General features: G+C 40.5%; 1 protein-coding gene across 3 annotated transcripts in view; it reads right to left on the bottom strand.

Annotated features, from left to right (window-relative positions):
- Positions 1-26,282, bottom strand: part of FMO5 (flavin containing dimethylaniline monoxygenase 5) — a 76,796-nt gene that overhangs the window by 16,522 nt on the left and 33,992 nt on the right. Inside the window, exons 1-5 of one of the 3 annotated variants that reach the window (XM_010601310.3) lie at positions 23,409-23,536; positions 22,806-22,983; positions 10,805-10,993; positions 7,689-7,851; positions 2,447-2,589 (exon numbers count right to left, since the gene is read on the bottom strand). In XM_010601310.3, coding sequence (XP_010599612.1) covers positions 2,447-2,589; positions 7,689-7,851; positions 10,805-10,993; positions 22,806-22,940 — 630 coding nt within the window. In that variant the 5' untranslated portion in view covers positions 22,941-22,983; positions 23,409-23,536. The other 2 variants (XM_010601311.3, XM_003421951.4) reach the window with 2 other exon arrangements.

The raw sequence follows: 26,282 nt of genomic DNA, 5'->3' as shown, positions 1-26,282 counted from the left end.
TATTTATCCTTTATATTGTTATTAAACTTGTTATGCTTTGATTTTCTGTTTCTCTGAACGTGTTTTCTCAAGAGTGGGAGGCACATCCTACACATCTTTTAGTCTCCCCAGCACACCATGGCTTCCATGTATTGAGAGTTATGATCTGTAAGCCACTGGGCTAGGACCTTTATGTACAGTGCTCTTTAATCAACACAACAACCTCTTGAGGAAGGTCTTATTATCTCCCATTTACAGATGAAAGGCATGGAGAGAATGAACAACTTGCCTGAGATCATATAGCAAATAAGTTTAGAGCTGAAGTTCTAATCCAAGTCTGGCTGACTGTAAAACCTATGCCTAAGAAACGTTTCGTTAATGACTTAGTTAAAAAAAAAAATTAAGATTGCTCCTAGAACAACAGTCAGTCTTTCTGTGTCCTCTGATGGCAAATCCATCTTCAGGGCCGATAAAAGTTTGATATTCCCTGAGGTCAATTACCTGGCAAAAGTATCACTTCCTGTATATTACAAAGCTCTCTGGAGACACTTCCCTGAGCTGAAGGTTATATAAATACATTGCTTCGTGGTCTTTTGTGGAAGCTTTGATGGAGAAAGATAACCTGTCTACAGAGGGATAATCCTTTAACCCTTTACTTCACATGTATATTCTCACTGATCATATAAGCTCCATCATAATTAAGCATTTTTACATGTACAGTTGAAAGGCATGTGTGGTTTTAGGAGTTAAATGATTTTGTGTGCTGACTATATAACTTCGGATGAGTAATGTAAGTACTCAGAACCTCATTTAAAAGTTTCCCTGTTTATGAAATAGCGACAATAATATATACATCACAGGGAAGTTGTGAGAATTAAATAATATGTTTGTAAAAAGTATGGCACATAGTAAACACTTGATAAATGCATAATGGCTATTATACTCCTTATTCCAATTTTCTGCCTACCCCTTGATTACAAATCTGGAATTATAAGAGAAAAATGTAAAGAAGAATGCTTGACAAGAAAGGGATGTTTTCCCTTAGCAAAAGCATTATACCGCAAGAATTATACCACAGACTTCCTTGGCACACTGAAATTTAAAAGTCCATTTCAAAATTTTGGTTTACAAACATCTTCTCAGAAATACACTTTAATATGTAAAGGAAAATGTTAGAGCCCAGCAAACGGGTTTCTTCAACTTGCATTAATGGCGGGACATAATGTGCCTTCCTTGCAAACATAGTTTTGCTATGCATTTACCCAGTCATTCTCAGACATGGCTACCTTATCTCCACCTGCTCTGCGTGCTTGGCTCTTGGACAATCTGTAATTCCTCAGTGCAGGGAAGGTCCAGCTCCCTTTTAACTGACCATCTGATCAGCCAATGGTGTCAAAGAAGGCTCGTGCCATGGGTCCCCATACTTCTGTCATAATGCCCACACGGGATCTTGCTCTTTCCTATTTATATACGTATTTCCTGATAATGCTTGTTGAATTAATTCATGGAATAATGTATGAAATGGCTTTTGTGGTGATAGATGGGGATAACACTGAGAAGTGTTATTGGAATGCAATTGCTGGGCAAGGGTCATTTAACAAAGTTGGGGCATTAAGCTTCGATTTTAAAAAATAATAATTTTTAAAGCATATTCATGGAGAAGGACAGCATAATTAAAGTTACTGAAGATCAACCTGGCATTTATGTATTGCCAGTAAAGTTATGCTTTAATAAAGACGTGAATAACAAAATATAATAGTGACATGTCTTTTTCCAGGAATTTATAGTGAAGATACTTTCTTCCCAGTTCAAAACATATGATGCAATAATAATAATAAGACAAAACACCAAAAAAGATAGAAATTTCTTCAGAGTGCACACTATTCTGTGTTACATAACTGTATGGGAAGGCTGGGGAGAGCTCCTCGTGTGTGCTTCAGTGTGGATGCTTTTCATATTGATAGTTACGTAGTCTTTGAAAAGATTAGACTATTTATTTTTTCTATTTGAGGGGTGAAGAGGAAAATACAGGCACCACCCTATGAGTGAAAAGCTTTCAATGACCACAGTGTACTTTCCTTCACATAAGAATATGGCACTTCTATTGGCCAACCAAAGATCCTATACTCTGAGTGCTGCATTCTAATGAGCTCTCCCAGAAATTACTTGGTCTTCTTCAAAGCCAGAGGCATACTCTCAGATGACAAGTTGGGATTTATGAGCAGAGTGGTCATGAACTAATTCCTTAGTGTGAGTCCAATTGAACAACTAGAAATTTAACTGGTAACCTTGGCTCCATTAGTATCAATCATAATATTCCTAAATGAGGTCGAGAAATGAATCCTTCTATTTGCCATCTGTACTGATGGTTATATGGTTATCCGAACTCTGTGTGGGATTTACTGCAGCTTCCTCGGTGTATGCCTAGCTAGGTTTGAAGCAAAGTAAATAATTCACTGATTCAAACCTGCTTGGCTGTGTGACTGATCTCCACAGCCAGATCACCTCCAGAGTTTCCAATGCCAATTATAATGACTCTCTTTCCAGTGAAGACCTGTGGGTTCTTATACTCCCGGCTGTGGAAGTACTGTCCTTTGAACTTCTCAATCCCTGCAAGGTAAAGGTAAATAATCATTAGGTGATGGGTTATCTGATGAATACTATTTGTCAAATCATCCATTTTCTTCAGTTGGCTATATAGAGTTTAAGCATATATTCTCCACTGTGTTCTCCCTTCACTCAGCTACTCTCTTGTCTTTCTGAATAGTTCCGCCTATTTTCTTTTCTTTTCCCATAATCTGAGCAGAACTTTGTGATTTGGACAGGATCTGTTTCTTCTGTGGACTCATTCTAGTTACCAAAACCAAACCAAACCCAGGGCCATCAAGTCGATTCCGACTCATAGCAACCCTATAGGACAGAGTAGAACTGCCCCGTAGAGTTTTCTGGAGTGCCTGGCAGATTCAAACTGCCGACCCTTGGGTTAGCAGCTGTAGCCCTTAACCACTATGCCACCAGGGTTTCCTCATTGTAGTTGGTGCCAGCAAGTCAGTTCCTACTCATAGTGACGCTATGTACAACATAAGGAAACATTGCCTGGTCTTGCCCCATCCTCACAATTGTTGCTATGCTTAAACCCATTGTTGTAGCCACTGTGTCAGTCCATCTCACTCAGGGTCTTCCTTTCTTTCTCTGACCCTCTACTTTACCAAGCATGATGTCCTTCTCCGGGGACCCGGTCCTCCTGATAACATGTCCAAAGTATGTGAGACACAGTCTCGCCATCCTCACTTCTAAGGAGCATCCTGGCTGTACTTCTTCTAAGACAGATTTATTCATTCTTCTGGCAGTCTACGGTTTATTCAATATTCTTCACCAACACCATAATTCAAAGGCACCAGTTCTTCTTTGGTCTTCCTTATTCATTGTCCAGCTTTTGTCTGCATACGAAATGATTGAAAATACCATGGCTTGGGTCAGGCAGATGACCTTAGTTCTCAAGTTGACATCTCTGCTTTTTAACACTTCAAGGAGGTCTTTTGTAGCAGTTTTGTTCAATGCAATATGTCATCTGATTTCCTGACTACTGCTTCCATGGGTATTGATTGTGGATTCAAGTAAAAATGAAATCCTTTACAACTTCAATCTTTTCTCCATTTATCATGATGTTGCTTATTGGTTCAGTTGTGAGGATTTTTGTTTTCTTTATGTTGAGGTGTAATCCATACTGAAGGCTGTAGTCTTTGATCCTTATCTGTAAGTGCTTCACGTCCTCTTCGATTTCAGCAAGCAAGGTTGTGTCATCGGCATATCACAAGTTGTTAATAAGTGCTCCTTCAATCCGGATGCTGTTGTTCTTCTTTATATAATCGAGCTTCTCAGATTATCTGCTCAGCATACAGACTAAGTAACTATGGTGAAAGGATATGATCTTGATGCACATCTTTTCTGATTTTAAACCATGTAGTATTTCCTTGTTCTGGTCGAACAACTGCCTCTTGGCCAATGTGTAGGTTCTGCATGAGCATAATTAAGTGTTCTGAAGTTTCCAGTCTTCAGAATTTTATCCATAATTTGTTATGATCCACACAGTAGAATGCCTTTGCATAGTAAACAGAACAGAAGTAGACATCTTTCTGGTATTTTCTGCTTTCAGCCATGATCCATCTGATATCAGCAATGATACCCCTTGTTCCACATCCTCTTCTGAATTCAGCTTGAATTTCTGGAAGTTCTCTGTTGATGTATTGCTGTAGCCATTTTTGAATGATTTTCATCAAAATTTTACTTGCATGTAATATTAATGGTATTGTTCAATAATTTCTGCATTCTGTTGGATCACCTTTCTTTGGAATGGGCACAAATATGAATCTCTTCCAGTCTGTTGGCCAGGTAGCTGTCTTCCAAATTTCTTGGCATAGACAAGTGAGTGATTTCAGCGTTACATCTGTTTGTTAAAACATCTCAATTGGTATTCCATCAATTCTTGGAGCTCTGCTTTTGGCCAATGACTTCACTGTAGCTTGGACTTCCTGAGACTCAAATGAGGAAGAAACATCTGCAAACATCCATTAATAGAACATGGAATGTACAAAGTATGAATGAAGGAAAATTGGCAGTTTTCAAAAATGAAATGGAGCACTTGAAGATCAGTGTCCTGGGCATTAGTGAGCTGAAATGGACTGGCATTAGCAGTTTTGAATCAGACAATCATATGGTCTACTACGTTGGCAATGACAAATTGAAGAGGAATAGCATTGCATTCATTGGCAAAAAGAACAATTCAAGATTTATCCTTAAGTACAACACTGTCAGTGATAGGATAACATCCATACGCCTACAAGGAAGACCAGTTAATACAACTATTATTCAAATTTATGCACCAACCACTAATGGCAAAGAGGAAGAAACTGAAGATTCTTACCAACTTTTGCAGTCTGAAATTGATCAAACATGTGGTTAAGATGCATTGATAATTACTGGTGATTGGAATGTGAAAGTTAGAAACAAAGTAGAGGGATCAGTAGTGGAAAACGTGGCTTTGGTGACAGAAATGATGTCAGAGATGGTATGATAGAATTTTAGAAGACCAACGACCTATTTATTGTAAATACCTTTTTTCAACAACATAAGTGGCAACTATAAACATGGACCTCACCCAATGGAATACACAGGAATCAAATGGACTACACCTGTGGAAAGAAACTACAGAGAAGCTCGATATCATCAGTCAGAATAAGACCAGGGGCCTACTATGGTGCAGACCATAAATTGCTCATATTCAAGTTCAAGTTGAAGTCCATGAGAGCCAAAGTACGACCTTGAGTATATCCCACCTGAATTTAGAGACCATCTTTAGAACAGATTTGATGCATTGAACACTAATGATCGAAGACCACAAGAGTTGTGGGATGATATCAAGGATATCATACATGAAAACAGCAAGGGGTCATTAAGACTAATGGATGACAACTACCACAGCCTCCACCAGACTGAGTCTAGCACAACTAGATGGTGCCTGTCTACCACCACTGACTGCTCTGACAGGAATCACAATAGAGGGTCCCAGACAAAGCTGGAGAAAAATGTAGGACAAAATTCTAACTCACACACACACACAAAGACTATGCACACACACACACACACAAAGACCAAACTTGCTGGTCTGACAGACAGTGGAGAAATTCCAAGAGTATGGCCCCTGGACACCCTTTTTTTTTTTTAATTAACTTTTATTGAGCTTCCAGTGAACGTTTACAAATCAAGTCAGTCTGTCACGTATAAGTTTACATACATCTTACTCCGTACTCCCACTTGCTCTCTCCCTAAGGAGTCAGCCCTTCCAGTCTCTCCTTTCGTGACAATTTTGCCAGCTTCCCACTCTCTCTATCCTCCCATCCCCCCTCCAGACATGAGATGCCAACACAATCTCAAGTGTCCACCTGATATAATTAGCTCACTCTTCATCAGCATCTCTCTCCCCTCCACTGTCCAGTTCCTTTCCTGTCTGATGAGTTGTCTTTGGGGATGGTTCCTGTCCTGTGCCAACAGAAGGTCTGGGGACCATGGCCGCCAGGATTCCTCTAGTCTCAGTCTGACCATTAAGTATGGTCTTTTTATGAGAATTTGTGGGTCTGCATCCCACTGATCTCCTGCTCCGTCAGGGGTTCTCTGTTGTGCTCCCTGTCAGGGCAGTCATCGATTGTGGCCGGGAACCAACTAGTTCTTCTGGTCTCAGGATGATGTAGGTCTCTAGTTCATGTGGCCCTTTCTGTCTCTTGGGCTCTTAGTTGTCGTGTGACCTTGGTGTTCTTCATTCTCTTTTGCTCCAGGTGGGTTGAGACCAATTGATGCATCTTAGATGGCCGCTTGTTAGCATTTAAGACCCCAGACGCCACATCTTAAAGTGGGATGCAGAATGTTTTCATAATAGAATTATTTTACCAATTGACTTAGAAGTCCCCTTAAACCATGGCCTGGACACTCTTTTAACTCAGTACTGAAGTGACTCCTGAGGTTCACCCTTCAGCCAAAGATCAGACAGGTCCATAAAACAAAATGAGACTAAATGGGTGCACCAGCCAAGGGGCAAGGACAAGAAGGCAGAAGGGGACAGAAAAGCTGATAACAAGGAACCCAAGGTAGAGAAAGGGAGAGTGTTGACATGTTATGGGGGTGGCAACCAATGTCACAAAACAACATGTATATTAATTGTTTAATGAGAAACTAATTTGCTCTGTAAACCTTCATCTAAAGAACAACAACAAAAAGTTATTAAAAAGACAGGAAAGAAAGAAAAGACCAAAATGCATGTGAGAGGAAATTCTGAAACTTGCTTTTGAACGTAGAGTAGCTAAAGCAAATGGAAGAAATGATAAAGTAAAAGAGCCGAATGGAAGGTTTCAAAATGTGGCTCGAGAAGACAAAGAATTATAATGAACTGTGCAAAGAACTGGAGTTAGAAAACCAAAAGGGAAGAATGTGCTCAGCATTTCTCAAGCTGAAAGAACTGAAGAAAAAATTCAAGTCTTCGGTTGCAATATCGAAGGATTCTATGGGCAAAATACTAAACAATGCAAGAAGCATCAGAAGAAGATGGCAGGAATACACAGAGTCACTGTACCAAAAAGAATTGGTTGACTGAAGGAAGACGTCTGTGGACTTACAGACTCACAAATTCAAACTATCACAGAACCTCTCATCCTTTCATTCCTTTAAATACATATTCTCATTCCAATTAGGGTGATCAATATATGCACAGTATTTATGTGCATATATGTATATATACATATGTATTATATATACACACACACACATATATGTGTATATATACATCTCCAAAATGACAAACCAAGACAAAGACTGTAATTAAATTCTTTCTTCAAGTTTTCATATCTCCCTTAGAAACCCAACATTTCTATTTGTTTCCTAGATTGTTAAAAAATTCTCCATTCAACATAATGTTGACCAACAAGTCCACGTTTTTTCTTTTGATCCTGAGAAAAACTAATTTTCCTCTAATCTCCCAAAGTACCATTATCTCTACCCTCAAATACCAGTAATTCAAGTTACCCAAACACCAGGGACACATACAGAATTAAGCATATTTCATCCTGAGGTTAGGATCACTGAGACCGCAATACTCTCATTCCTCAGGGGTCAGGTCACAGGCATGATTCAAAGGTCTTCCTTCTTGGCAGCTTACTCACCAGGGAAGCTTTCCAGTGGTAGGTGAGCATTGGTGTGATGGCCAGTGCAAACCATGACTCCATCAAAGATGTTTACCTCCTCTTTCCCTTCAGACTTAGTGACCACATCCCATTGGCCTGAAGTAGGGAAATCAGGCCTCTTCCTCACAGTGCACACAGTGGTCTGAAAGAGAAATAATAGCCATAGAGGTCTGTAAGTTTAGCCTATACAGTGGACACCTTCCCTGACATGGCTCTCCTTACAGAGTATTATTACACAAATGGCTGAGATCACTGGCACTGCTACGTAGTAGGGTCATCCAGGTATATTTGATCTTCATACTCCAAAAATAAGAATTTTTTTCTTTGCTTCAGTCAGAGTGAGAAAACTTTTATCAGGCGGGCTAAGTAAAATACATTTGTCAGGCTAATGCGGCATTCTCTTTTACTTCTTTTAAATAATATTTTATTGTGTTTTTGGTGACAGTTTACCCAGCAAATTAGGTTCCCATCTGACAATTTCTACACAAGTTGTTCAGTGACATTAGTTACACTTTTCACAATGTGTCAACATTCTCTTTAATTGTGTTCGGGTTGTTCTGTTTCCAGTACTCTAGTTTCCCTGCCTCCCTCCTTATCTTCTCATCTTTGCTTTACTGTAATTGTTGGCCTTTTGATCTCTTATAGATGGTTTTGTAATGGAGCACTGTACTCATGTATGATGTCCTTTATTTTTGTGTCCCAATCTGTTATTCAAAAGATGACCTCGGGGGATAGTTGTGGTTCAAGGTTTAAAGATTATCTCAGTGTGATAGTCTTAGGGAGTCCTCTAGTCTCAACTGGTCCAACTAGTCTGGACTTTTTAAGAACTTTAGTTCTGCTCAGTGTATTTCTCTGTTTCTATCAGGGTCCATTTATTATGGCCTTGATCACAACCGTTGATAGTGGTAGCCAGGCACTATCTAGTTCTTCTGGTCTCAGGGTAGATGAGGCTGTGGCTCATGTAGGCTATTAGCCCTGTAGACTAGTTTCTTCTCTTAGACTTTGGTATCCTTCTTTTTCTTTTGCTCCTGACAAGCAGAGACCAATAGTTGTATCTTAGGTGGCTGCTCGCATCTGCTCTGCTTCTAAAACTCATTGCTATCAAGTCAATTCCAACTTATGGCGACCCCATGTGTTATACAGGAAAACTGCTCCAAAGGGTTTTGTTTACGGAAACAGATCACTAACCCTTTATTACAATGATGCTGTTAGGTTAGTTCAAACCACCAATCTTTTTAGCTTAGTAATTGAATGCAAACCATTTGTGCCTCCCAGGGACCTCTGCTCCTGTTTTGTGGCCCATGCCCTAGGGTACTGTGACACCTGAATAAAGCCTGGGCTTCTCCTGTGCTTTTATGACATTCCATGCACTAACACCCCTCCTCCTCCACCAGACATCCTGGGACCCTCTGATGCCTTCTTATCCCAAGTCCTGTTCTCACTGGCTAGCCTTAAACATGTAATCGAGCTATAGGATCCCATTGCCAGGTGGAGCAAAAAAAAAAAAAAAAATTCAGTGTCTTCTATTTTATGTAAACAAACTACTCTTTGGCTTTCCTAAATACCTATTTTGCAAATAACTATAAAAAGGCTGTGAGATGGGAGAGTCAGTGGTGTAATCTTTAGCTTTAAAAAAAAAGATAATAAGATTTACTTTACTTAGTCTAAGGAAACACCAAGAATATGCTCCTATGTGGTTGTAGGGCCCTATGACCATAATAGCTTCGTGGACTAATAGAGATACCCGTCCCTGCACTACTTACAGTTCCTCTCTATAATATTCTTGTTTTACATAGGCTGGTGCCTCTGCCTGGAACACTCCTTATTCTTGCTTCATTTAGCAGGCTTCTACTCATCTTACTCTCCCTTTGGAGCCCTGGTGGCACAGTGGTTAAGAGCTTGGCTGCTAACCAGAGGGTCACCAGTTTGAATCCGCCAGTCACTCCTTAGAAACCCTATGGGGCAGTTCTACTTTGTCCTATAGGGTCGCTGAGTCAGAATTCACTCAACGGTAGTGGGTTTGGTTTTTTGGTTTCACTGCCCCTTTAGCATGCATACCACCTCCTCTAAGAATTTCCTGGTGCCTGATACCTCATGGCCCAATGGTTAAGAATCTCTCCTTTGAGATACCATATATATAGATTTCTATGGCACTTGTTACACTGTGTCTCTTTATTCTTCTGTTTCCCCAACTAGCCTATGCTTACCGGTTTTTTGTTTTTTTTTAAATCTCTGCATCAACACTGGTTACTATGATACATAAACTTGTTCATAAGTGTTGCTTAAACAAGTGAAGAGAAACAATACTGTGTGGTAAATGACTAACCTTGGAAATTCTCACTGGATACTACCATTTTGTTATTGTTGAAACAACAGAAGGCAGAATGATCTGAAGGCAGATTTGGACTTTTTACTAGTTGTCATAAATATCTGCCCTTTTATGACCATGGTTAAGAACTATAGAAAAACCACAGGAGACTGTTGGGCAGGAAGGAGCGACTGAAATGATCTAGTACAGTCATCTGGTTTTACAAACAAGGCAAGACAAATAAAAGTTGAGTAACTTACTTATCCGAGGTCGCAAGTTAATTAGTAGCAGAGCAAGGGCCAGAACTCAGGCCCTTGTTCCCCAGTTCAATGTTCTTCCCTTACACCAGAGTTAACTTACTTGCTTCCTCAGTGACTTCCAGAAAGTACTTCACTGGGTTGTTGTGGTGATCATATAAAATAATGCATTGGAAAGCACTTTGGGAAAGTAGAAAATAGCTTGACAGTAGCAGACAAGTAGTGGGGCCAGAAAGTTTTAAAATTCTCTCTATAATAGGGAAAAAACTTCCCTTCATCTCATGTTTTATTACAATCAAATTGTGTAAAATGAAAACAGCTAAAGCATTCTGGTGGGTATGGAAGAAAGACTTTTCCAGGAACATTTTTCAGACACAGAGGGGACAAAGAGTAGAGTTTTTGTCTGGGTAGGATAGATACATAGAATATCAAGTCAATCTTTCAATGCAAGCACTTGCAAATGAAAGCACATTATTTATTTATTTTTGACAAACAACTTAAAACACAAAGAAATCCACAAAATTCCCTACCTTGAATCGAATATACTTTAGAAGGTCAAACTCTTTCGCGTACAGCCTGAAGTACTCCAGGACGTGGGAGTTGTGCATGAAGTTGGGATAATGATCTGGGATGAGATAGTCGCTGAAGCACATCATCTCCTTAGAAGTATTGATGATCACTGATTTGTAAATACTGGCCCTTCCTTCTTCAGGATTCTCCTGCAGTAAATAAGAAGCATTCATAACAATTTCAGAATCAATTTCATGGTTTACAAATAGTCAATAAACATTTGAAAAAGTATTTTGAAAGAAATGCAATTAAAACAAACTACGCACACACACACACACACACAGAGTGTTGGATATGAGCCATACCCACTGCCATCGAAGTCAATTCCAACTCATAGTGACCCTATAGGATAGAATAAAACTGCTGCATAGGGTTTCTGAGGCTGTAAATCTTTATGGAAGCAGAGTGCTACATCTTTCTCCTGCAAACCAGCTGGTAGATTTGAACCACTGACCTTTTTGTTAGCAGCCAGGCACTTTAACCACTGTGCCACCAGGGGTCCATGAACTATATTCCCAGTATTTATACCTTGTATAGTCCCTTCCCCTTGAAGCTGAGTTGACTTTGTCACTTGGTTTGGACCAACGGCATGCAGTTGAAGTGATCCTGCATGGCTTCCAAGATTAAGTCATAAGTAGCTTTGTAACTTCTGGGTCTCTTGGAAAACTTATTGTGATGAAGTCAGCAACTGTGTAAGAAATCCAACCACCCTGAGACTGGTACACTGTGAGGAAGCCTAAATTAGACACATGGAGAGAATGTTTAGGACAGAAAGAGATGTGGCCAACCTCCGGGAATTCTAGCTATGCCAGCTGAGTTCCACACATGTGAGCAAAGGGGCCATATCAGATGTCCAGGCCCAGTTGTCGTCTGAGTGCAACCACATGAGACTCCAAGTGAGAACTGCCTAGCTAAGTAAGTCTTTAAGTATATTTAAATGTGCATAATTTATTATATGATATAATGTGTATATTATAGTTATAAAATACATTATAATGACAAAGTACATATAATTTGAATATAAAATATTTAATATATAGTATAAACATATATTACTATATAATTAAATATATAAAATATTTTAAAGACTAGTACTCAGTATTAGTAAAAATGAGGTAAATGGGTGTTTCTACTAGAAAAAGTATAAGCTGGTACAATGTTTTCTGGAGAGAATATTGCAATATATATGAAAACCCTTGAAACTTACTTAGCCCTTCAATCATTAATTTACTTCTAGGAAATTATACTAAAGACATTTATGTTAAAGAAACAAAGGTTTACATTAAAGGATGTTAATTATAGCCTTATTTATAATATAGAAAGGAAACAAGCTAAATGCTCAACAAATTACACTGAAACTCGAGAGCCTCTGCTCTAAGCCCTTGCTACCCGAAGTACCATCTGTGGACCAGCAGCAGGGGTTAAAAATGCAGAATCTCAGGCCCCACCCCACTCTTATTGAATCAGAATATGCATTTTTAGCAAAATCCCCAAGAGATTCAGAGGCAAGTAAAAGCTGAGGACCATTGCTATAGATGAGATTAATCTCTAATTCAGTGTCCTCCCCCCTACACCAAAATTTTGATCCTCAGAAATGTCTCAATAACTAACTGAAGGGGTTGTTTTGGTGATCACATAAAAAAGAATGCAATATCCATCAAGCCTATTATTTTGTCACTGAGATGTCACAAATGATAAGTTTTTGAGTCTATTGGATTTTGGGAAAATTGTTCTGATGATGGGAAATCACCTTAACCAATTCGATCCCCCTTTCCCTTCCAGAAATGAACAGATACTGATCGGATCATTGGATATTATCAAACATTAACTGTCCACAAAGGAGAGTGTTTGTCGGCTTTATCCACATTCTGGATGGTGTTCCTCTCATGTTTATTGGAGAATATTTCAATCTAAAAAAACCCCCAAAAATCAAACCCACTGCTGTCAAGTCAATTCCGACTCATAGTGACCCTATAGGACAGAGCAGAATTGCCTCATAGAGTTTCCAAGGAGTGCCTGGTGGATTCAAACTGCTGACATTTTGGTTAGCAGCTGTAGCACTTAACTACTACACCACCAGGGTTTCCATTTCAGTCTAGGAATCCTTAACCGATCATTTCCATATCTCCTGTCCCTGCCTCTGCCCCAAACTCCAAGATCACATTTCCTTTGGCTAACAATGCTTTCACATGTTCCCTTTCAAGTCTCTTCATCTAATCCATCCTGCCTGTTCCAACCTACATATTTTTCTGAGGGCACTGCTGTCACTGATTTTGCTCCATTTTCTAATAGAATATGTTCATATACAGGAGCTTAGGATTCAAAGACCTCTAAAATGTTTCTCCAACTGGATTTGGTTTTTCCCATAACATCTAAAATAATAAACAGTATTTAGTAAATATTTAATAGATGTTTGTTGAATTGTATTGAGAAAGATATATATAGGAAGAAGTACATTTTACATTCATAAGGTTTTCACTGGCTAATTCTTTTCAGAAGTATACTGCCAGGTCCTTCTTCCTAGTCTGTCTTAGTCTGGAAGCTCGGCTGAAACCTGTCCTCCATAGGTGACCCTGGTGGTATCTGAATACCGGTGGCATAGCTTCCAGCATCACAGAGAACAGAGAAAATATTGAAGTTATCAAGGATTTCATTTTACTTGGATCCACAATCAACACCCATGGAAATAGCAGTCAAGAAATCAAAAGACCCGTTGCAATGGGCAAATCTGCTGCAAAGGACCTTTTTAAAGTGTTGAAAAGCAAAGATGTCACCTTGAAGACTAAGGTGCGCCTGACCCAGGCCATGGTGTTTTCAGTTGCATCATATGCATGTGAAAGCTGCACAATGAATAAGGAAGACCGAAGAATTGTCACCTTTGAATTGTGATGTTGGCGAAGAATATTGAGTATACCACGGACTGCAAAAAGAACAAACAGATCTGTCTTGGAAGAAGTACAACCAGAATGCTGCTTAGAAGCAAGAATGGCGAGACTGCTTCTTACATACTTTGGACATGTTGTCAGGAGGGATCAGTCCCTGGAGAAGGACATCATGCTTGGTAAACTACAGGGTCAGTGGAAAAAAGGAAGGCCCTCAACAAGGTGGATTGATACAGTGGCTGCAACAATGGGCTCAAGCATAACAATGATTGTAAGGATGGTGCAGGACTGGGCAGTGTTTGGTTCTGTTGTGCATAGGGTCGCTATGAGTCAGAACTGACTCAACAGCAACTAACAACACATTTTACATAAAGCACAACAAAGTAATGATACACATCAAAATTTATTTCAGAGTTTTATACACATATATACATACATACGTATATATATATCAGTCCTGATCATTTGTTCTAAAGAAAATTGCAAAATAATATAAAATTCAAATGCATAAAGGTATTCAATTTTGTATTATTTAAGATAACAACTAATTAGAAACAACTTAAAAGGCCCCCAAAGTTGGGGAGTGACTTAGTAAGTTGTGGTATATGAATGATGCAGAATTTATCTTCCACACCACTTCATAGGTATCCTATTAAATACAAAGCAGATCCTGTCATTCTACTGCCTGATGGTTTATACTGATTCTACCTGGAAAACTAAATTCCTTATCTTGACATGCAGGATATCTCAAAATCTAGCCCAATCCACATTTTTAATCTCCTTTTACTGCTTTCTTCAGTGAATCCAAGTTTCTGAGTCACTAAATTCTTCCCAAAACATTCTAAGCTCTTGCACAAATTTAAACTTTTGCACATATTTCCTGTGCCTGACTTGTCCATCCCCTTTTCATCTGAAAAATTCCTATTTATCATGTAAGACTCAGATCAAATGCTACTTCTTGGAGAAGACTTTCCTGTCCTCCCCAGAGACTCAGACGCCCCATCCATTCTCCAAGTTCCCAAAACTTTCTGCTCACATTGCCATAAATGCAACTTAAACACATTATATTATTATGCATTTGTTTCTATGATTAGTTAGGTCCTTTCTTTGTATCTCCATCAGGAATACAGTAAAAACAAAAAACAAAAAAAAACTGTTGCTATCAAGTTGATTCCGATACATAGCGACCCCGTAGGACAGAGTAGAACTGCCCCATAGGGTTTCCCAGGCTGTAATCTTTACAGAAGCAGACTGCCACATCTTTCTCCCATGGAGAAATACAGTACCTGATAGATAACAGATCATAAATGCTTTGAAATGAATTAATGAACAAATATGGAGACATCAAAAACTGATTTTTGAAGTCTATGTAGTACCATTTAAAATGACCTAGAAGTGAGTGAAAAAGCAACATTACAAAATTAAATTCATATTCTATCATTATGTATGCCTTCAGGTAGTTAGGTACCCACATCTATCCATGTTTATGTAATTATACATTGTATATCTCCCCTATTAAATGGAGCTCTTTTGAAGTATGAAAAAAAGGAAAACCAGTTGACTTATTAAAGAGGCAGGATTATTTTTCTTTTTTCCTTTCAGTTTTGTTAAAATGCTTATACAACACCCACAATAAAAACCCTCAGAAAACTAGAAATAGAGTGAAAGTCTTCAATTTGATTAAAAAAGTCTACAGAAGATCTACAGCTAGCATCATACTTAACGGTGAGAAACCAGATGCTTTCTTCCTGTGATTGCAAATGACCAACTCCCGTTTAGAGTGTGGGGTGGCTTTTCAGTAGTGCCTGCAGGATGGGGCCACTAGATGGCAACGGTCGGTTTGGGTTTTGGTTCAGTGCAAGAAAAGGCTCAAAGCCTTTTCAGTGATTTAAAAGCTGCACATGTGCAGCAGGTGAAGATGATTGTGATGAAGAATTTGTTGGTTCAGTCATTTCAAAGTGAGGACAAATTTACATAACATTCAAGGGCAACTCCGAGTTGTTGGTCTTTTACAATCCTGTATGGACTTTCTCTTAAGGGTGCAAGGTCATATTTATTTTTCACCTGGGAAAACTGTGGTAGAAGCTGTGGGCCAAAGGTCCTCAACCTTGGCTGTACATTAGAAATACCTGTAAAGTTTTATTGGCACACTAGGCCAATAAAATCAGAACTTTATGGATGGACTGACATCAGTATTTTTTAAAGTTCCCCAGGTGATTCCTCAACGTGCAGCCACATCTAAGAACCACTGCTCTGTTAATTGTTGTTGTGTGCTGTCAAGTCAATTTTGACTCATAGTGACCCTACGGGACAGAGTAAAACTGCCCCATAGGGTTTCCTAGGCTCTGACTTTATGGGAGCAGATCACCAGGTCTTTTCTCCGAATATACCGCTAGATGGGTTCAAACTGCAATCTTCCCTTACTTGGTAGCCAAATGCTTAACCATTACACCACCAGGGCTCCTACTGCACTATACCAAAAAAAAAAAAAAAAACTGAAAAACAAAAAACCCATTGCCATCGAGTCGATTCTGACTCATAAAGCAACCCCAAAAGACAGAGTAGAACTGCCTCATAGTGTTTCCAAGGAGCAGCTGGTGGATTCAAACTGCCGACCTTTTGGTTAGCAGTCTAACACCTCACTACTGCACCACCAGGGCTCTGTAATAACCCTCTTTTAAGTATTTTTGCATCCATTCCGTTGTCTTATTACTTTTTTGCTTTTCTTTTTTGAGTGATGAAATTTAAGGATTTTATAAAATCCATTCATCTAAGGTGTTTATTACTTGGTATTTAAAATTAACATAGATACATCATATTTTACACTGTGTCTGTGTGATGTCTTTTTAAATTTTATATACACTTTAGAACTTCACTTTTCAAAATGTAGTGTCAGATCATCATCATCCCCTGGGGACTTGGTAAACATGCAGAATCTCGGAGCCACCCCTGATTAACGCGTCAGAATGTGCCCCTTTTGCAAAATCTCTAGGTGACTCACATGCACATGAAGTTTGGGAGGCACGGCTTTCATATGCTTTCAGGATTTTTAAAATTCAGTTTGACTAAAGACTACTAAAAATTATTTCCCAGCATTAAATACCTATTAAATCCTCAGCATTTCATAAGGGACTTCACCTTTTTTCAAGCTATTTAGTTGATAAAGTCATTTTGCAGTACGAAAATCAGTGGTCTGGTGTAATGTTAGTGATAATATCAAGTATAAAAACTGATCGAAATTAATATCTGAGAACTAGAAACTACTCAGCAATAGCAAGAAGGCAGCAAGTGGTGAATCGTGTTTGGCAGGTTGGCGAGAGAAAGAAGAATGTTCTTGTTGTGTGCTGTTGAGTCGGAACCCTGTAGGACAGAGAAGAACTGCCACATAGGATCTCCTAGGCTGCAATCTTTAGAAAAGCAGGTTGCCAGGTTTTTCCCCCACAGAGGGGGTGGCGGGTTTGAAACACAAACCTTTCAGTTAGCAGTCGAGTGCTTAACCATTGTACCACTACGGCTCCTTGAAAGAGTGATAAAAAAGAGTGATAGAGGTAGGAAAATAGAAGCGGTGTTATCTGAGAAGAAAAGAAAACATACTGAATTCCTGGGACCTATAACAAGAAAGAGAAAATGGAACCCCTAGAGTCACAGTGTCTTCTTGCACACCTGGGGGCAGTGGTGGAACTGAAAGTGGCTGGGCCCAGTTTATATATGAAATGCACAATAAATTACAGGAGAGTTCACAGAGAAAGAGAAGAACTCCAAATAACAAGCAAGGGAGTAGCTGAGACCAGGTGCCAGATAGGGAAAAACCCCAATTAAACAAGTAATGATATGTGCTTAGCCAGCAATTAATGGAGGCTTATAATACCTCAGGCCCTATAACTATGTACTGCGGAAAATGTGAGAATGAGTCTCTAGCTCCATACACATCCAAGCAGCTACTGAAGATAGTCTGCTCCTTGGGAATTTATTTATTTACTAAACACAGATATATTGGGTACGTACTCACGAGGAACCTGCGCATAGACAAAGAGGCAGTCGTTCGAACAGAACCAGGGGATACTGTGTGGTTTAAAATCAGGAAAGGTGTGCTTCAGAACAGTATCCTTTCACCATACTTATTCAATCTGTATGCTGAGCAAACAGTCTGAGAAGCCGGACTATATGAAGAAGAACGTGGCATCAGGATTGGTGGAAAACTCATCAACAACCTGTGATATGCAAATGATACAACCTTGCTTGCTCAAAGCTAAGAGGACTTGAAGAACTTACTGAGGAAGACCAAAGATTACAGCTTTCAGTATGGATTACACCTCAACATAAAGAAAACAAAAATCCTCACAACTAGACCAATAAGCAACAGCATGATATACAGAGAAAAGATTGAAGTTGTCAAAGATTTCATTTTACCTGGATTTACAATCAACATCCACGGAAGCAGCTGTCAAGAAATCAAATGTCGTATTGCATTGGGCAAATCTGCTGCAAAACACCTCTTTAAAGTGCTAAAAAGCAAAGATGTCACTTTGAGGACTAAAGTGTGCCTGACCCAAGCCTTGGTATTTTCAGTCATCTCCTATGCATGTGATAGCTGGACGATAAATAAGGGAGACCAAAGAACAATTGATGCCATTGAATTATGGTGTTGGCGAAGAATATTGAACATATCACGGACTGCCAGAAGAACAAACAAATCTGTCTTGGAGGAAGTATAGCCAGAATGCTTCTTAGAAGTGAGGATGGTGAGTCTTCATCTCACGTACTTTGGACATGTTGTCAGGAGGGGCCAATCCCTAGAGAAGTACATCATGGTTGGTAAAATAGACGGTCAGTGAAAGACAGGAAGACCCTCAATGAGATAGATTGACACAGTGGCTGCAACGATGGGCTCTAGCAACGATCATGAGGATGGCGCAGGACAAGGCAGTGTTTAGTTTTGTTGTACACAGGGTTGCTATGAGTCGGAAGCAACTAAGTGGCACCTAATAACAACACAACACTATTTTCCAGGCATCGTACTTGGCTATAGATATATAATGGTGAACCACACAGTTGTGGCCTTTCTTAATAGAAGTCGGAAAGTTTTGTTGAAATACAGTTGATTCATTTTCAATGAAGCAGTTTATAAGGTTGTTATGTATTGAATTGTGTCCACCCAAAATGTGTGTCCAATTAGCTAGGCCATGATTCCCAGTATTGTGTGGCTATTCACCATTTTGTGATCTGATGTGATTATTCTATGTATTATAAATCGGAACCTAATGAGGCAGGATTACAGGCAGTTATGTTAATGATGTAGGACTCAATCTACAGGATTAGGTTTTATTTTGAGTCAATCTCTTTTTAGGTATAAAAGAGAGAATCCAGCAGAGAGGAGAGGGACCTCATGCCACCAAGAAAGAAGCACCAGGAGCAGAACATGTCCTTTGGAACTGGGGTTCCTTTGCTGAGAAGCTCCTGGATCAGGGGAAGACTGATGACAAGGATCTTCCTGCCACTCAGATGGACTAGGAGAATGGGGCTGCCCAAATGCAGGGGAGCTGATTCCTATCCCAGGGGGCTTGGAAGGCAAAGCTGAAACCCATGGCCGAGGGGCTTCTACCCAGATTCTGGAGAGTGTGGCCAACACCTAGAGTCTGGAGAGCAGGGTCATTGCCTAAATGGTCTCAGAGAACAGAGGATTATTTTCAAGCCTTGAGGGCTAATGTAATGTGTTTGACTGACCAGTTGAGTGCCAGTTATCCCCTCTTTTCCTCCAATTTCTCCATTTGTAATAGAAATATCTAGCTTGTGTCTGTTGCACCATTGTACTTTGGAAGCAGATAACTTGTATTCTAGATTTCACAGATGAAGGGAAATTTTGAGAAGATGAGATATTGGACTTGCAGTTGGTTTAAGACTTTTGAGATGATATGATGGGGTGAATGTGTTTTACATGTGGCAAGGACATGAATTTTGAGGGGCCAAGGATGGAATGTCATGGATTGAATTGTGTCCCCCCAAAATGTGTGTCAACTTTGCTAAGCCATGATTCCTAGTACTCTGTGGTTGCCTACCATTTTGTGATCTGATATGATTATCCTAGGTGTTGTAAATCCTACGTCTATGATGTTAATGAGGCAGGATTAGAGGCAGTTTTGTTATGAAGCAGAACTCAGTCTAAAGGATTAGGTTGTGTTTTGAGTCAATCTCTTTTGAGGTATAAAAGAAAGAATGGAGAAGAGGAAAGCGACCTCATGCCACAAAGAAAAGAAGTACCCAGAGTGGAGCACATCCTTTGGACCCAGGGTCCCTTCTCTGAGAAGTCACTAGGCCAGGGGGAGATTGATGACAAGGACCTTCCCCCAGAACCAACAGAGAGAGAAAGCTTTCTCCAGGAGCTGGCACTCTGAATTCGGACTTCTAGCCTCCTGGGCTGTGAGAGAATACATTTCTGTTTGTTGAAGTCATGCACTTACGCTATTTCTGTTATAGCAGCATTAGAAAACTAAGACAAAAGTGTTGAAATTTTGACAAAAGGATAACTAAAAAATTTCCAAGTTAGTTCTTTAACAGGGAACAAGTTTAAACCATTCTGGAGATAAAAATCAGGCACCTGATAATCAGGTGGGATGGTAGACACCCTCCCAATCTCCTTCCACACTTAACTGATTTCGCCTGTTCAGTAATTGCCAAACTTGGCTGTGACACCAGAACTACCAATGCTTGGGTCCCACTCCAGGCAAGCTGAATAATTACTGACATGTCCTCTGTACCTGGCACTGTTATAAGTGATTGGCATATTTATTCCTTCATTTAATCCCGCCAATAACTCTATACCAAAAAAACACCCATTGTTGTCAAGTCGATTTTGACCCGTAGCGACCCTCTATACGTGGGTACTATTATTATTCCCTTTTTAAAAATGAAGAAATAGAAGTACAGAAAAGCTTAACGATTTGCCCAAGGGCACACTGCTAGTAAGGAGCCCTCGTGGCAAACACGGTTAAGTGCTAACCAAAAAGTTGGTGGTTCGAACTCACCTGGTGGTTCCCCCCCCGAGGAGGACCTAGTGTAGTGATCTGCTTCCATAAAAATTACAGCCAAGAAAACCCTATGGGTTTTCTACTCTGACATGGGGTCCCTATGAGTCAAAAACGACTCAACAACACCTAACAACAACACTGCTTGTAGGTGATAGAAACAGGATTTGAACCCAGACTGTGCTCGTAACTTCTACTTTATGTCGTGATTGGATTTCATCACAGAAAACAGTAGAATTTTTCTGTTGATAACTAAAAAATGAATCAACAAGATTTTCAGCCTGTGCATAGGACTCATTATGGCAGAGGCTTGGCACTCTCCTGAGATGGGGGTGCTCCCTCTAGATCTGGATAAGAAATATTGTCAAATAGAGTTAGTCCCCAAAGACAGAACAAAAACCAAACGCAGTGCCGTCGAGTTGATTCTGACTCATAGCGACCCTATAGGACAGAGTAGAACTGCCCTGTAGAGTTTCCACAGAGCACCTGGCGGTATTCAAACTGCCAACCCTTTGGTTAGCTGCCGTAGCACTTAGAGACAGAGAGAAGAGGAAATCTGTCATTGCAGAAGAACTGTACTCCTGTTTGAGTAATGAATGCTGTAAAGCACTTTTAAGTAACTGGCCAATGCTTTGTTAGTTTTTATGAAATATGAAACACATCTGGGGCACATCCATACCACTCACTACTGGTTCAGAAAGCTGGCCTGAAAGTGAAACCCAATGCATGTCAATTTGGAGATAAGGAGGTGGTTAATATTCTTTGGCATTTAAATGAGTTTAATTGTCATTTAAGTGAATGATATCTTAGAACTGTTAGTGAAAACCTGCAGGGCTAGACAGCATATTAAAAGAATTCAAATTTAAAACTTAGTATAGTCGGCCCTCTGTTTCCGCAGGTTCTGTGTTCAACCAACTGTGGATCAAAACTTTTCCAGGAAAAAAAAATACATTTTTTATTGTCATGATTCCTTAAACAATACAGTATAACAACTATTCACACAGTATTTACATTGTATTAGGTATTATAAGGAAACCCTGGTGGTGTAGTGGTTAAGAACTATGGCTGATAACCAAAAGGTCGGTAGCTCGAATCCACCAGGCGCTCCTTGGAAACCCTATGGGGCAGTTCTACTCTGTCCTATAGGGTCGGTATGAGTCAGAATTGACTCGACAGCAATGGGTTTTGGTTTTAGGTATTATAAGTAACCTAGAGATGATTTACGGTATATGGGAGAATGTGCATAGATTATATGCAAATACTACACCATTTTATATAAGGGGCTTGAGCATCTTTGGATTTTGGTATCCAAGGGGGTTCCTGGAACGAATTCCCCTCAGATACCTAGGGTTGTATATGCAAGGACAAGAAACCCAGCTGCAGGTGCCCTTTGCCTTCTATCGAAGACAGGACTTTGAATCACCAGTTTCTCAAGGGAAGGAAATGTTCAAAGCCAACAAGGCAGACAGATTTTTTATTTCATTTAAGGATGTAGGATTTTCAGAGAGCCACCTAAAGCAAACCAGGGTTGAAATAAGACAAAATAAAAAGCTAAGAGAGGATTAAAAACAGGGATACCCAGGAGGGGTTGTACGCAGGTAATTCTAGCCCACTTACGTATTAATACAGACCGGGAGCAACCATCCTAATTGTTCTAACCACTCTGTATTTTCTGTTTATTATGTTTTTTTTTTTTTTTTATTATGGTTACTCCCAGCATGTTTCCCTTTTCTGAATAGCAGCAAAACCCTTCCAATGAAAATGGTCTCTGTGTCAATTTCAGAAGCAACGGAAAAGGAAAAACAAGTGACGCCTGTGGCTGTTTGCAGCCAGCCTAGGGAAAGAGGAACCACAGGGAACTTGAGGTGATGGCCGCAGAGAAGAGAGGTCCGAATCCTTGTGGCTGTGGCAAGAAAGAAAAGGGGGAGCCAGACCAAGATGGAATTCTAGCAGGTTTAATCACTATCAAGCCCACTGCATTCCATGACACTAGATAAAAAGTCTCATGGACCTAGTCTCAGGGAGTGCGCCAAGTATTAAGGGAACAGGAGGTTTACCTGGAACCTCCAGAGCCCTCCAATGTCATCTGTCCCTTCAAAGCAGACAGGCTCCAAACCTTCTTCCAGGCAGCACTTGATAGAAGTCAGTCCACTCGACCCTGCCCCAATCACAGCAATTCTTTTCTTGGACATGGTCTCTGGAGATCTTCAGTGGGCTGGGTCAATGCCACTTGTCCTAAAGAAAGGATGGAAAAAAAAAAAAAGACAGTAACTATACATCAATTACCACCTCTGGAGGAAGACCTCGGCTATGGCATCCAAATAACTGCTACAGGAGATGTCTCTGGATACACCAGTTTCTGCTGCTGTATTGCTGTTGTTGTTAGGTGCCGACGAGTCAGCTGTTCTACTAAAGCTAGGGAATTGCTACGGGCGGTGGATGAAGGAGGCCTGCGCCTGCCAACCCACAGCTGCGAATGCTCAGCTGCGGTACCCTACCTCACTGCCTTTCCCGCAGCACCCGGCTGATTCTCCAGCAGCGATCTGGAAGCTGCGCTGAACTTCTGGCTGCTTTCAAAGGAGGATAAAGCAACTGGCTGCAAACAGCAACTGCAAACAGCCAAAACTGCCCACTCAGCGGCGCTTACTCTTTCTCCTCACCTGAGAATAAAATGTGGGCGTAACCTGTGTTGGGCAGAAAAAATTAATCCTACGACATCTCTTATTTATCAGCTGAGGTTGCCAGCACTCTCAGCTACGCCCTCTGCAGACTGAGCTGTCCGGTTTTCCCTCCTTCCTGCACCACCCCATCCTCTTTTAACTTCCTGGTTTTTGCCTTAAAGCGACAAACTCCTACTAACCCAGTGCCGTCGAGTGGATTCCAACTCATAGCGACCCTATATGACAGAGTAGAACTGCCCCATAGAGTTTCCAAGGAGCGCCTGGTGGATTTGAACTGCCGACCCCTTGGTTAGCAGCTTCCTACTGGTGAAGGCAAACACCGTCTATGATCCCAGAGTAAATCTTGCTCTAAATGCTTAAGGGGGGAACGTTTACCTTTCAGGACATCTGGGGAAAAAAAAGTGATGCCAGTCTCCTCTCTTCCACTTCCTCTCCCCCCCCAACCCCCACCCTGGACCCTCCGGATTGGACCTTTGGGTCTACACTACTGGTAGAAATTTACTTTAAAATCACCATCATCTTGAAATTTAGTGGACAGAGACCAAAACATAAATAGGTAATTTCAATAAAAACAATACTTTCTAGAAGCACTCTGTATCACACAGTTCCATCAGCAGGTAAGAACACAAAAGATCCATTTTTAAAAGGTAAACTTAAAAGTTTCAAATATAAAATCAAAGTCCTTACCAACCAGAAAATGCCAAAGTAATGAATATAGGATTTCATACACTGGGTCAGAATCTGGGCCCATCCAGCCCAGGATTCTATTTAGACACATATACCAGGTTATGGCACAGTTGTTAAGAGCTATAGCTGCTAACCAAAAGGTTGGCAGTTCCAATTTATCAGCCACTCCTTGGAAACCCTGCAGGGCTATGACTTGAAATCATCTCAGGGGCAATGGGCTTGGTGTTTTTTTTTTTTAACTGGGTTGTAGGAGGCATTGTATGTGGCTCACACAACCTTTGTTTACCTTCTACCACTCCCAGAGCCCACTTTGCTCAAGCTGATATCTATTGATGCCAGGCCTGGGTTTTGGCTTACTGGCCTCAAATCAAAAGCAAACTTCAAGACAACTGACTTGTTTAAAAGGAAATGGCTAATAGCTATCTATCTCTTTTTGAGGCCTTACCTTGTGTAGTTCAAAAGGCTTAATAAGACTCGATGCATGTAATTCTTTCAGCAACCCTGTGGGGCAAGTATTATCATCAGCCCCATTTTGCAGTTGGAAAATAGAGGCAGAGAGAAGTTAAGCAATCCACTGATGATCACGCCACTAGTATGTATGCTGAAGGACAAGGGTTTGGGTCTGGGTTCTTAATGGCTCCAGATCTGGGCTCTTGATCACCACACACACTGCTCCTTCACAAACACATTTTAACTTCTTATTTAACCACAAGTCCTTCTTCCTTTTCTCATTCCTCTATCACATCCTTTTTCTTCTTGTCTTTACATTTCTACATTTTAGTCTAACTGCTTTTAGCAGAGCTATAGGTAGCCAAATTTCAACTTCCTGAAAATATTTAAAAATAGGTATTTGGTTTGAGGAATCATTTGGCTCCATCAGAAATATTCCTGCTCAATATTTGGTGTGAATTGTATGAAAATATGGTAAATACACACTGTCATGGATTGAATTGCGTCTCCCAAAAATGTGTGTCTACTTGGCTAGGCCATGATTTCCAGTATTGTGTGATTGTCCACCATTTGTCATCTGATGTAATTTCCTATGTGTTGTAGATCCTAACTCTATGATGTTAATGAGGCAGGATTAGAGGCTGTTATGTTAATGAGGCAGGACTCAATCTGCAAGATTAAGTTGTGTCTTAAGTCAATCTCTTTTTAGATAAAAAAGAGAGAAGTAAGCAGAGAGACAGAGAAACCTCCTATCACCAAGAAAGCAGAGCTGGGAGTAGAGAGTATTCTTTGGACTTGAGGTCCCTGAGCTGAGACGCTCCTCGACAAGGTGGAGATTGATGACAAGGACCTTCCCCAGAGCCGACAGAGAGAGAGCCTCCCACTGGAGCTGGTACCCTGAATTCGGACTTCTAGCCTCTTAGACTGAGAGAATAAACTTCTGTTTGCCAAAGCCATCTGCCTGTAGTATTTCTATTATAGCAGCATTAGATAACTAAGGCAGAATGTGGTACTAGTAGTGGGTGTTGCTCTAACAGATACCTAAAATGTGGAAGAAGTTTTGAAACTGTGAATGGATAGAAGCTGGAAGAGTTTTAAATGCCTAATAGTAAAAGCCTAGGTTGCCTTGAAGAGACTGTTGGTGGAATTATGGACATCAAAGACAATTCTAGTGAGGTCCCAGAAGGAAACGGGGAAAGCTGAGCTGTTACACTGGAGATGGTGCAGACAGCGAGAAGCAGCAGCAGAAAAATGGCAGCGGCAGAATCAGGAGACCAGAACAAGACAGTGCTGGAGCCAACCCATGGAGCGAGAGAGCTGAGTGCCATTGGCAGTAGGCTTCCTAGCAGAGTAGGGTGCCTCTAGGCACTTATCGGTGGAGCTAAAGAGCTTTGAAACATTTGCTCCAGCAGGGCAGATGCAGGTGGTGAGGCCTGAGGGGCAGAGAGGCCAAGGAACCAGGAAGCAGAAACTGAAGAGACAAGGAGCACAGAAAGCAGAGCTGCCGGTCTCAAAGGATAGGGCCACGGCCTCTGGAGTCTCAAAGGGTGGAGTCACCCTCAGATGGACTAGGACAATGGACCTGGAAGGTGAAGCTGAAGCCCATGGATAAGGGACCTCCAATCTGAATCCAGACACTGTGGCCAATACCTAGAGTCTGGAGGGCAGGGCCATTGTGTAAATGGTCTCAGAGAAGAGAGGATTATTTTCAAGTCA

Source organism: Loxodonta africana, chromosome 3 (genome assembly GCF_030014295.1).
Source record: "Loxodonta africana isolate mLoxAfr1 chromosome 3, mLoxAfr1.hap2, whole genome shotgun sequence".
Classification (NCBI taxonomy): domain Eukaryota; kingdom Metazoa; phylum Chordata; class Mammalia; order Proboscidea; family Elephantidae; genus Loxodonta; species Loxodonta africana.
Note: the sequence above shows the minus strand (reverse complement) of the source record. Positions and strands in the feature narration are given on the sequence as shown.